The sequence below is a fragment of the Lepisma saccharinum genome, chromosome 11 (assembly GCF_977018435.1).
Source record: "Lepisma saccharinum chromosome 11, izLepSacc3.1, whole genome shotgun sequence".
In the NCBI taxonomy this organism is placed as follows: domain Eukaryota; kingdom Metazoa; phylum Arthropoda; class Insecta; order Zygentoma; family Lepismatidae; genus Lepisma; species Lepisma saccharinum.
Window position 1 is genome coordinate 81,814,404 of NC_139239.1, and position 13,901 is coordinate 81,828,304.

At 42.0% G+C, this 13,901-nt stretch overlaps 1 protein-coding gene across 1 annotated transcript in view; it reads left to right on the forward strand.

Annotated features, from left to right (window-relative positions):
• Positions 1-13,575, forward strand: part of LOC145995332 (uncharacterized) — a 70,051-nt gene extending 56,476 nt beyond the window's left edge. The window contains exon 10 of the mRNA XM_083131940.1: positions 13,400-13,575. Within this exon, the coding sequence (XP_082988066.1) occupies positions 13,400-13,449 (50 nt within the window). The 3' untranslated portion in view covers positions 13,450-13,575. The remainder of the gene's footprint in view (positions 1-13,399) is intronic.
• The last annotated feature ends 326 nt before the right edge of the window (positions 13,576-13,901 follow it).

Consider the following 13,901-nt stretch of genomic DNA (forward strand, 5'->3'; position numbering starts at 1 on the left):
GTTGCCTCATTGACTTTTCAAATTTCACCCCTAACGATCGAAAAGCAAGTAAATAAAGTAGATTAAAATAGTCGCAATCTCGTACTATATGTTCTGCTGCAAGTGACCCAACAAAGGCCCTTAAAATTTCATGCCAGTGACGTTCTCTGTGCCGTCAAATAAATTCCGGTAATTGCACTTCCGTAATTTATTACTACATCTTTCTTTCTCATGGTCAAGCGAAACCTGTAAACGTTGATGTAAAATAGCCAGAAATATAAATAAATCATGCAATTCAACATTTAGATTGTATCCTTAAAGATAATCACGTTGCACATAAATACCGTCAATATCAATATAATCTATAATCTTTGTGGCCCTTCGAACATTGTTGAATATCTTAAAAGAAGCCCCACGAAGTGATACACCCACAGGGTAAAGTTGGTACCGCCTTTGTTCGTAGAGTGCTTACTCCAAGAAGGGAAAGTGTTAGAACTAACAAGGGAAGTACAATAAATGCGAAGAGAGTGACGGTTTTCACTTTCTGAAAGGGAGATCTCTTCACTTTCTCTTCTTGCGCCCCAGCCTGCTAACTCCACACGTGCCGTTATGTAACCCCTTAACCATCTGAGGGATGTTTCTCTCATTGAGGCCAATTCTTAAAGGCAGGCTCCTTTTATTGTGTTTTTGCGAGTTTATGTGCAACACCCCTGTTGTTCCCCATCCCTCTGCATGCTTTCTCTGCCGACCCTTCTCTCTTAAATGTTTTAAACTTCTTCATCCCCATCACAGCCTCATCAATTTTACCAGAAGGGTTGGACATTCTGGTTCGAAAGATCGGTAATTTATGACAGCTTTCCACATCTTTAGTGAGTTTTCGAAAATTACTTGATTGACCCCTAACGCATTTCGGTTGAGTCGCACCCTTTTTCCCCCGTAGTTCCACGCTTTTCACTAAAAACAATATAAGGCTGAAAGGTCTGTCTTCAGTGTCCCTACACTGACCAATCGCATGACTCTAAACTGCACTTGAGTTTCTAAAGTTCTTGCCTGAATTTATTTAAACTGACCAGTATTTGCTCACACATTGCAGTGTTCAGAGGACGGAAGAATCATACGTACTGAAGGGTGAGTATTCTCTTGAACAACCACCACTGAAAATATTCATGTTTTTATATATTCCAGTGCATATGTTACTTGTTCCAAATTGCTTAGCTTTCATTTCTATTTTTATTTAGTCTTTTTTTTTTTCAATTCGCACGTTCAGAATATTTCCTTCTGACGTTTTTAAATTATCGTGAAAGAGTTCTTTCAGACCAATATGAATATGCAAACGGAAATTGTGTCTTCGGTCGTGTTTCTGGTAAAGTAGATGCCAAACTCTGACAACACGCAGGCCTGTAGCTTGGAGTGATCTCTTGAGGAGACGTTCAAGGGTTATTGGTGAGTGGGGGTGAGCTTGTTTCAAACATGTAAAACATGATACTTTTAGTTTCAATAGTTAAACAGAAATGAAACATGAACTGCAACTAGAGATGTTTTTTATTTCTTTTTTGTTCAAAGTTAGAATAGAATTCGGTGCTTCTTGAATTCATACATATAACTAAATTCTTCTATCAGAATTGTATTACTTTTGAGAAAAGCTGTTGTGGTGGTTTCAAGAGCACTTTCATTGCGAGGAGAGCAAGTGAGAAGATTTTTACTCTTCTTTCTATTTTTTTAAAAATGAACAACAATATTAATTTTACCGGTGAGACGGCTAATTTTCATAGTAATAAGTATGAAGTTGATATGACTAATATACAAATCAACGTGGTGATAGCGTATTGAGCAAGAACAAATTACTATTTTTTCTTTGAAAAGAAATCGATAATTTAAATTGAATTATTAGCTAAAATTTTGAAATTGAAGGGAATGCATTGTTCCGTCTCACTTGCCCCTAGTAAATGTTCCCGTTTGCGATATAAGAGATGCAAATTTATTAGATATCAATAAACTTATAAATTCTTTCTGACATGCATGTGAAGAAGAAGCATGGAAGGACATTGTGAAATACGATGAAAGGGGGTATCGGTCCAGGTTAGGCTAAGCCACCCTCGCCCATCCCTAGCTAGGGGTCTGACAACACGACATTAAAAAAAGTGTAGAAACCCCAGTAAGTGTATGGCGAAATACATATAATTTCATTTGGAATGGTTCCATATTCCATACTGCTTTTCTACTATTTGCTACCTACCCTATAATACGTCGTTTTATTTTGAGAATATCTATACCGAACGGTCAACACCGGTAGCAATGATAAGTTTAATTTTCCTGCTTGCTGCTATCGTGCGATTGTAATAGTCAGTTTATACTCGGCATATGCGTGTGCTAGCAGTGCAACTATTTTACCAAAGTGCTTAATTTCAATTTGGACTTGATTTTTTTTACGCCGATTTTCTACCAATTTTAACTAATCGCGACGATGAAGATGAATGATCATCTGATGAACTGCATGAAGAGTCAGTAGTTTACGACTTTTGAGGCGAGTTTTGTCACAAATAGGAGTCCCCAAAGAGCCAGTTTCCAATTTCTAAGCACGGGTGAGTTTTCTCACACTAGTCTAGGCTTTGTAATTATTCCTCTAGCAAATGTATGTGGTGAACATGCTTGCCCTGGTTAAAGGAGTGTATTTATTGATATTGAGTTAAAATTTCTGGGTGCGTCGGCACTTAAGGCCATTTCGCACCCTTCCATGTATACGGGGAAATGTCCCCTTATCTAAAATTCTGACTTAATTTTAAAAAAGGGGTGTAGAAAGCCCCTTGGGAAAAACTAAAAGTGCAAGGTTGTAAAAAGACCTGCACGAGACAAACACAACACATTAAAAAGTCAGAATAAACTAAAAACCTCCTTACAGACGGTGGAAGAGTCCAGCTCTTCGCAAAAAACTAAAAACATGTGATAAAATACTGCTGTCATCACCCAAGAGGGATGACAAACAGCCGGAAAGGTTAAAAGTCTGCCGGAGGTAAGCAAGATCGACACATTCAACGAGAATGTGTCGGATGCTTAAAATAGCATTACAAGTACGACACAACGGAGGGTCCAGCCCTTGTAGTAGGTGACCATGCGTGAGACGGCTGTGTCCTATACGCAGGCGGGTAAGAATAACGTCTTCTCGCCGAGAGGGACGAGACGAGGAACGGCAAACACCTATGGTGGGCTTAACAGCGTGAAGCTTGTTCCCCGTTTCCACATCCCACTCGGTCTGCCAAGTGTCAAGAAGGCGAGAACGGAACACATTCTGCAGGTCGCTAGCTGGCAAAAGGTGGACGAGAACATCGCCATCTGCATCAGCAGACTTGGCGGCAGCATCAGCTGCTTCGTTCCCCTGGATGCCCACGTGGCTAGGGACCCAACAGAAGTGTACATCTGTGCTGGCAGATAAGGACACAAGCCGTCTGAATATGCGTTGCGCTACTGGATGCCGGGAATACGGCGAATCCAGAGACTGCAACACGCTGGTCGAATCACAGCACACAAGGACTTTCTTCAGACCATTGACGTCTGCAAAGTCCAGTGCCTTTAGAATGGCGTACAACTCTGCTGTATAGATGGAACAGGCAGGATGTAGCAAGTAACTGGAACTTTGAGAGTCTAGGACGAAGGCGCAACCAACTGATTCGAATGTCTTGGACCCATCCGTGTAAAACACATTAAAATTGGGGTACTTGGCACGAAGTTCTAAAAACCGTTGCTGGTATACAACCATTGGTGTCTCTGACTTTGGAAGAGCAGTCAGAGAAAAATCGATAGAAGGTGCAGGAAACTCCCAGGTAGGGAGAGGCGAAATGAGTGGAGAGACGCCAGGAAGATCACTGTCAACACCAAGTGCTGAGAGGATCTCGTCTGCACGAACACCAAATGGTCTAGTGACACTAGGGTGGAGCCGATACCTTGCCAGCCTACCCTCGTCTGAGATGGTGTGGAATGAAGGATGTGAAGGCATCGAGCGAAGATGGAGGAAGTAGTTCACTAGCAGCCGCTGTCTTCGCAGAGACAGCGACGGCTCAGATGCCTCTACGTACAAACTTATGACTGGACTGGTCCGAAAGGCACCAGTGCACACACGTATACCAGCATGGTGGACAGTGTCTAGGATGCGAAGTCTAGATGGGCGAGCAGAAGAATACACAACACATCCATAATCTAGCTTCGACCTGATGAGCGCACGATACAATCGAAGCAATACCGTCCTATCAGCACCCCAAGAAGTATGAGATAAAACGCGTAAAAGGTTGAGAACTCGAAGACAAGAGAACTTTAACTGGCGAAGGTGAGGTAGCCATGTTAATTTCTTATCGAAAATGAGGCCCAGGAAGCGGACCTCATTCACGAAGCACAGGGGAGACTTTCCCATGTACAGGTCAGGATCTAAATGACATGTACGCTGACGACAAAAGTGAACACAAACGGATTTCTCGGATGAGAAGGTGAAACCTGTTTGGGAGGACCACTCAACCAAACGGTTTATCGTCAGTTGGAGTTGACGAGAAGCTGACGCGAGATTCCGTGAGCGACAAAAGATCGTGAGGTCGTCGACATAGAGGAGGCCATGTACAGGGGAAAGAATGTTTGCCATAACACTGTTTACTGCTATGGCAAACAGAGTCACACTAAGTACGCTGCCCTGCGGGACACCGTTCTCTTGTTCGTGAAGATCCGAAAAGGAGTTCCCAACACGTACGCGGAAAAAGCGATCTGATAAAAAATTTTCAATAAAGTACGCCATATGGCCACGCACGCCCCAAGAATGGAGCTGCTTTAGGATGCCAAAGCGCCACGTTGTATCATATGCCTTTTGGAGGTCAAAGAAAACTGCAACTAAATGTTCCTTGTTGAGGAATGCATCCTGAATATGTGTTTCCAGCTGAACCAGATGGTCCAGTGTGGAACGGTTGGAGCGAAAACCACATTGAAAATTACTTATCAATGAGTTTTCCTCCAAAAACCAGGTGAGACGCTTGTTGATCATGCGTTCCATCAACTTGCACACACAGCTAGTTAAGGCAATAGGCCTATAACTCGAGGCTGCGGTGCGTTGTTTACCTGGTTTCAGGATGGGAACAATAATAGCTTCTTTCCAGGAAGTGGGGAAAGAGTCCTCCAACCAAAGCCTGTTGAATACCGCCAAAAGGAAATGTTTGGCTCCAATGGGCAGATGACGAAGCATCTCATAGTGGATCTTGTCCACTCCAGGAGCTGTATTCTTAGAATCTCGAAGCGCCTGATCGAACTCCCGTTCAGTGAATGGAGAGTTGTATGGCTCGGTGTTATGACTTCGAAAAATTAGAGGGCGTCGTTCCTGACGATCCTTCTCACGGCGGAAACGTGGTTCATAATTTTCAGAGCTAGACGCATCAGAAAACTGCGTGGCCAAGATATTAGCTATGTCTCCAGAATCAGTGTACAACGTCCCATCGTGCTCCAGAGCGCTCAGAGGAGTAGATGCACCCCCCTGGATGCGACGTACTTTGGTCCAAACGGCTTTCGACGAAGCCTGCTTCGTCAGAGAAGACACGTATTGGACCCAGCACGCCTTCTTACTGGCTCGAATAAGCCGACGGGCACGGGCACGCTTAATGCGGAACTGCTCGAGGTTTGCGGCAGTGTGGTTCCTATTGAATCGATCTAGGGCATGATTGCGGTCCTTGATGGCTGCACTGATCTCCGCAGTCCACCAGGGGACTGGGCGTCGCCTCGCAGGTCCACTGGGATGTGGAATGGAGGTGCGTGCAGCATCATGCACTCTTGACACAAATATATCTAAGGCGTCGATGGCTGGTAAAGTCGACGCTAGATCGACTTCAATGTCCACTGCACGCTCGAAGGCACCCCAGTCGGCCCGACTGAGATGCCAGTGAGGGAGTTGTTCACGTGAGTGCTGAAGATGTTCGAAGGTAAGAATGAGAGGGAAGTGATCACTCCCACAGAGATCAGGGTGAACGCTCCAAGATGTGGTAGGAGCAAGGCTGGGACTGCAGAAGGACAAGTCCAACGCAGAGTGTGTGCCTGAGGAAGGACTGAAATATGTGGGAGTCCCATCATTCAGCAACGTTAAACCTGACGCCTCACGGAATTGATCTATAATTTGACCCCGGGGCTCTGTACGAACGGAGCCCCACAAACGATGGTAGGAATTAAAATCGCCCAAAAGAACTACAGGAGACGGAAGTTGTTCGAAAATACAATGGAGGTCCTCAAGTGAGAATCGCTCTTCCCTTGTGATGTAGACACAGCACACAGATATTGGCTGTGGTAGATGGACCCGCACGGCGACAGCTTGGAGGGGGGTGGTGAGAAAGATTGGTGTTGAGTGGATGTTATCTCGAACACCGATTGCAACACCACCGTGTGCACGACGACCCTCAGGAAGCTTGTCGGTGCGGTAAAGCGTGTATCCGTTTAGAATCACTGATTCATTTGGACGAAAATGTGTCTCTTGGAGACATATAATGGCAGGGTCAAATTCAGATATTAAGATTTGCAGTTCCTCGAGATGAGTACGGAAACCGTTAAGGTTCCATTGGAGACAATAAGCCATAGCTGGAGGTATTATAGTTACCTTTTGAGGCGTACTTTGTTTCTAGGCCCTGTCACCTTGATAAATTCTTCATCCGCGGCTTCGTCCTGTATCATGTCCTCGGGTAAGGACACAGAGGGCGAAGGGGATGAAGAAGGGGGAGTGGGGGCGGGTGCTTTTAGCGCCCGCCTGGCAGCTTTCAGCTGCGCTTTAAGTCTCAGGGTGGTCGATGCCGCCCTGACTGGAGAGCTACTGGACTTCAGAAAATATTCTTTTGTGTGTACCTGCTTGAACTTCTTTTCAGTGGAGCGAGGAGTGGTTGCTGGTTTCCTCGAAGCAGGGCGAGCTACTACGGGAAGCGTTGTCGTTTGGGTTGACACGTCGCTGGTTTGTACACCTACACTGCGACGGGTAAGAGCAGCTGCAGCAACTGTAGCGAATGGCACAGGTAAAGTGGTGCGTATACTTTCGCGGAGACGTTGTTTGGCTTCACCCGCAGAGATTTTCTCTGTGACGACCAACTCTCGGATTTTCTTCTCTTGCTGGAAAGAGGGGCAGTCACGATGCCAGACTGGGTGCTCGCCTTGGCAGTTAATGCATTTGGGACCTGAAGAACAAGGTTCGGTCCCATGATCAGGCAGACTACACTTACCACAAAGGGCGGTAGTGGCCTTGCAGGAAGGCTGAGTGTGCCCAAAGTGCTGGCATTTGAAACACCGCATCGGGTTAGGAATGTACGGACGGACTTTGAGTCTCAAATATCCTGCCCGTACAATATCTGGGAGAGTGGTCGTTTGAAACGTCACTATGAGTGAAGCAGTTGGTACTAGTTCTCCGGACTTACGCGTCTTTATTCGCTGCACTGCGGTCACATGTTGGTCTGAGAGTGCTTCAAGAATCTCTTCCTCCTCAGCATTTAGCAGATCCCAGTGGCGAATCACACCTCTACTACTGTTAAGTTGACGGTGAGGTTCAACATTAACAGGGAAGTCGCCCAAAGATCTTAGCTTTAAAAGGTTGTTTGTCTGGCGATCTGTGCTGGTCTGGATCAGTAGACTCCCGTTTCTCAGCTTTTTTATTTCTGGTACATCTGAACCAGCGGCGTAGTCTAGCTGCTTCTTGATCAGGAATGGTGACAAGTCCTTTAATGTAGCAACTGTATGTTTCTTGGTTGTTCCAGATTCATCGTTACTATCGGTCTTCTGCACTATACTAATCACAAGATAACGTGGCACGTTACTTGTCTTTTCCACTAATTGAAGCGGGCTGGAAGGCCGCGCTCGTTTTGGGGGTTTCCCCCCGTTTGAGTTGTTTTTTGTACCCATATACAAAAGTGTTTTATTGTGGAGGGTCCATAAATTGTCGCCTCGACATGCCCTCTATGCCGAGGAAGGCCTACCCCCAAAAATGGAGGCTACTCGAGGACCAAACCGAAATCCCCGAGGCCACGTTCGCGACTGCACCTACCCCTGCAGCCAACACTGTCCCATCGGCACGTGCAACTCACACCTTGGGATAGGGTTTTTTTATCGAGGTTGTCTCCTCTAGCAGGACCCTTAGTTATAGGGAGGTCAAAGATATGGAGATGAATGACGTGATGGAATGGTGAAAACGTGAGATATGGATGTGAAGAATGAGTGAAATGGTGAGATGAAAATGACCTCCCTACCTTACTTAATAGGGAGGTCAAAGATATGGAGATGAATGACGTGATGGAATGGTGAAAAACGTGAGATATGGATATGAAGAATGGGTGAAATGATGAGATGAAATTGACCTCCCTACTAAGCCCCCTCGCCCCGTCAAGGCAGTCCTACATGGAGGGGGGGAGTGTATTTACACCCTTTCATCTGCATACAGTGCAAATGCACCCCCTAAGCTCGGGTGAGTATAAAAACCCCTCATTTCGAGGGCGGGTAAATGCGCTTCCCAAGTTCATGAAGGAAAACTCACCTTTGTTTAGAACGAGGAAACTTGCCTTTTGTGGACGTCTATTTGTTACAAACCAAAGTCACCCCTGTAAGGTGAATTTACAGTGTTTGTTTATCAGTATACTCAAAGCGCTCGGCTACCAGGGCGTACTTCATTTCAGTTAAATATCTGATACCACATATAATTGTATGTAATAATAATAAAAATAATAATTAGAAATTCAAATGAACGTGTGTCGTGATTGCAGGGGTTTGGTGAAGGTTGTGGTCAGTAGAAAAAGGTTGGGAACTACTGTATGAATATATCCAAAAGCTTCGGAATCAGAATCATGTTGACATTCTGTGTCTTAATAATACAACTGGGATGGTGTTTTAAATAATACCATGAACTTTGGGGAAAAAGACCCCCTGCCCCCCCTAAATACATCATTTGCAATGAAACCATTACTTTTATATATTATTATTAATGTTATGATTATAAACTTCGTGCATTTCTCTACTCGAAACAGCCGGCCCCCGTGGCGGAGTGGTTAGCACATTGAGCTACGACCCTAGGCGTCCCTGATTCAAATCCCGGCCTGGGCGTGGATGTTTGTGAGTGTCCATTCATCAATTTCATCATATCATCACTCATCCTCATCTTTGAAAATTAGGCAAAAGTGGTACTAAAGGCGAAGTAAAATAAAGCAAGCAAACAATCAATCAATCAATCCACTCGAAACACCTGATGAGCTAATATCTGGCATAATTGTATTTTGTCAGATGTCAATGAAGGACAATTTTATTCATGAAATTTATGTTGTTTTATCTTTAACTTTATCGGATTTCGGTAATTTGATAAACCCTTTCAAATAACAATTTCATCATTCATCATCATCGTCGCGATTAAACAAAAAGGTAGAATGGCGACGTTTAATAAGAAAAATAAATTAGAAATAAATATATTTTTCTTCTGGCTTGCACTACAATGTATTTTCTGATGATCGTAAAGTCTCATACACGTCAGTACGAAATAAAATATCCATACAGTGCAAATGAATGGAATACAAGTAGAAAGGAAGATTTCTACTTTCGCTAATATTTCTAAGAAAGTTTCCATGTAATATTTTTGGAAAAGTCATACATATGTAGAAAGTACAGATGGCCAAATCCGTTTTTTTTTGTTAAAAAAATATATCCGGTATCCGTATAGTAAAAACGGAGAATCCGGATTTCGGAGGGAATCCGGATTTTGAATGGAATCCAGATTTCGAATTCGATCCATCCTGGCTCACGCTTATTTTAAATGTTTAAATAGTACGTAACTAAGTCTACTGACTATGTTTGCAGCTAATTCCAAACTGAGAAAAAGGAATAGTTGGCTAACTGAAAAGCAATATGCAGTAGTATTGTACAACAGTTCTTTCTTTCCGCCAAACATGCCCACATTGCTCGATGACTCCTTATCTGTCGTAGTAGTTGCACAAGTGCGATATTTTGATAGATTGCAAAAGTAATCGATGTCGTCCGTCACCTGTTGAAAAGCCTCTTGGCTATCATTCCTATCTCTCCTGTCGGATCACACTTTAAACTGTAGGTCCAGTCCCAATTGGCCTTACTGTGCATAAAGTGGACTTAAAACACCAACTCACCAGGTTCAGTGAAACTACCTGGACAACTTTTTTTCTTGGATCAGAAATTCCATTTCTGGCATTGTTTCTAAAATGGAACCCAGACCCTCAGGAGTCTTTTTAAGTTGTAAGTTTGCTAACCGCAAGACGGTTTACTTCAAAGAAGGAAACATATGGCTTTCATTTAGAACAGTTCCCTTCGCGATAGCCACATCCCTCCTAATCCGACCCTCTCCCTGCCCCCTGTGGTGCACCAGCTGTGGCAACATACATACACTCAGGTCCTCACTTCGTTTGTTGCAGAATCTACAGTTCGAGGACATCAATGTCCTCGCATCGTTGATAGAATTATGTGCGATGCGAGGACCTGTGCACACAAAACACAGGTGTACATTTGGTTATACAGATGACCAACAGTTAGAGGACCGTCCTCGTAATGTCTGTTACATGCCTGTAAGGAGAAAAGTTGTCATATCTTCGTTATTATTTAGCCATTTAGTATGCCGACGCGCGTGGTGTTTCATCTCAATAAAACGTCTTTCTTGAGCGCTACTAATTGCAGTTGAGCCATGTCCTCGTATTGTATGTGATCTGCTCATGTCCTCGCATGGTAGGGTAGACAAATCTGTGTGTGTGTGTGTGTGTGTGTGTAGGGGAGGGGGCAGAAAGGCAGGACGGAGTGCAAACATTGAGTGGCGACTGCGTCACTAGCATCACAAGATAATTTCATTCGGATGAACTGAAGGAAGAAACATTTTGAGGTGAACTCTGCATAGGTGTCCATGGAATATACAATCCTCTTGCTTTCTCTTATTCTCTTTATTTATTTATCTCATTCCTTTTCTCTTTCTTTTCTTTATTTTCTATACATTTTTATTTATTTATTTCTTCCCCCTCTCTATCTCTTTTATCCTATATTTCTTTCTCTCTTTTTTCCGTACATTTGTTTCTTTATAGCGCTATTTTTCTTTTCCTCCTATTCTCTGTTTCTCTATATTCTTTACTTCTTTTCTTTCTCTCTTCCTCTCTCTCTACCATTCTATCTTTCATCCTCCCTTGTTTTATAATCTCTTTCTGTCTCTTTCTATCACCCTCTATCCCCTCTTTTTCTCTCTTTATCTTTCTTTCACCATGTCCTTTGATTCTTGCTGTAAAGGGTGACCTTCTGGAAAGGCACCAAAATCTTTAACGCACTTCCACGTAGCTTTCGATAACTGCTATTTGAAGGCCAACGAAGCTCTGGCGTCTGGACCTAAGGCCAGTATAATTATCTGTAGGGCTGTGTTGCCCTGTGCATGGTAATTATATTTACGGAGTGCACTTTTACAGCCTTAGCTTTTAACTTGGTAAGAAGATTCTAATCCTCAGAGAGAGGATTGATTCTTACTACGATAACGTGCTGATCCCCGTATAATGTGACGGATGAAAAATAGCCTTAGTCTTGACGCACCTGTAATTCGAATTTCAATCAGTCAATCAATCAACCCAAACCATTTATTCTTGAAAGAACTCCTTTGTTCAGTAGTTCAAAGAACTTTTGCAAAGATCACTATTGACAATTCATTTTCCTGCACAATAAGTTTACTGAACAAAAAATGTACGTACAATTACATGACACACGAATCACACTTGAAATTTGTCATTTAGTGCGGTATAAGGGGGTTTATTTATGACAGGTCGACGAATGAGTGCATGAATGGATTGATTTGCTCTATTTTACTTCGTTTTTCTACCACTTTTGGCTAATTGTGAATCTGAGGATGAATGGTGGTAATATGAAACTGATGAAGGGACAATCACAAATACATATGGACAGCACACAGAGGGGACTCAGAGTCTCATTAGTCTGCAATATGCAGGGTGTACTTACCCCCTCCCCCCTCCCCTTGAGATTTCTGGAAAGACTTCATATAATTCACATTTTGAAATTGTAACGTGAAAACATGGACAAGGGGTGCCGTGAAAGACAGCAGATTAAATGCCTATGCAAACATATCCTAGACATAATTTATGAGAATTCTATTAACTTTCTCCCACTTTGAGGCACTGCTGCTCCCCAGAGAAAAATCCTGCTGGCTGCCTTGCCCTTATAACCTTATAAGAATGGACGAAGTGAAGACACATGCAAATGATCGCCACCAAACATGTGCAGAATTTGATTGGTAATGGGGAATATTTGTTCCCGATATTACATTAGTAATCTAATCAATCAGGAATGCCATGAAAAAAAAAATTTCTCTAAGGTTCTCTATATGGTTTGATTTTGATTACAATTTTAAGAACGCTGAATTCTGTGACGTTATATTTGTCCATCATCTTTTCATACTCAAGATAGAAATACCCGTATTCAATACTACAGGTTGAAGGCACTTTGTGGTTCGGATTCCACTTTAAACTGTAGGTCCAATCCCGATTAGCCTTCTTATTCATACCTTACAAACAAATCTCAATCAAATTCAAGATAGAAACAGGATCAAATGACACAACACAAAGATCATGAAGTCAGCCTTCAACACTGTCAATTTTATTTTGATACTGGATTGGTTCATTTGCTCATATTTTGAACATCACAGTGTAAACTAAGGAAAATATTGCAATTTCTAATGGTTTAAATGACACCTTACGTTGAAGAACTGATCGATTTTTTTTAAAAAAATGTGCTGAAGTTTTTCCTTCTTCAACAATTAACAACTGCAGCAACAGAACAGTAGATCCAAGAAGAGCTTCAGAATCTGTCTACATCTGCCACCCTGTCATTGCATACGCTTGGAGCATTGAAATATCTTTTTGGCTGATATGAATTCAAAATGTGTAACATGCGTAATTTTACAACTTAACATGAGTCTTAATATAACTGATGGTATTGTAATTTTTAATGGATTTTATTAATAATATGGTTTTATTATTCCAATGTAATTTGTATTCTTAGTATGTTTTAGCATTCAGTAATTATATTGTGTAATTTTTCTGTTATTTATTGGACTTCAGTATGTGGCGTGTATGCTGTTTTTTAGCAGTATAATTCAAATACTTAAATAAATAATTAAATATAGGAAAAGCAATTAGGAAGTACAATTTCTCTTATTGCAGTGGAAGTACATCGAATAGATATGATTCTATGCTGCTACCACGATGGAATACATGAACCACTCTCGAATAAAATACTAACGTGCCCTTATTATCTTCAACACATGTCGATGAACAACATTATTGTTCTAATGTAATAGTACAAATTGTTCTACATATTTCAGACAGTTTGCAGCAATATAAGTTATCAGTGTGTTGTTTGACCTATTACTCAATTCATTTTTCAGATGAGGAAAACGCGCGATGTGCAGACTACCAGACTAAAACTACAGTCTAATATTTAAATGTTAACCATGAAACGGGTCTACATGTGAAAGGATGGCTTTAGGATGATGTAAAGATTAAAAATTATAAAAAGAAGATATTGTAAAGACCCATAATAAATTTTTCCTTCTGTTTGTTACATTCTTTATATTTTCTTTCTAGAATATTTCTTTCTAATACCAATGTATAATAATAAAATACTAATCATACATGATAGAAAGTTGTCATTCAATTAGGCTTACAGTTGTTTCGATAACCGCGTACTTTGTGTTCAATTCACAATTTCGTCTCTGAGGGTTTTGAATTCAAGTAACACTGTTGATCCGAATAAATTAGTGTCAAAGAAAATACTGGAGGTAAAAAAAACATATTCGTCGTACTTACTACAACACGAAGGCACTGTTAACCTTGATCCTGATGGAGGAACACTTCTGCTACCGAGCGTGTGTCTTTTCCAAGTTGAAC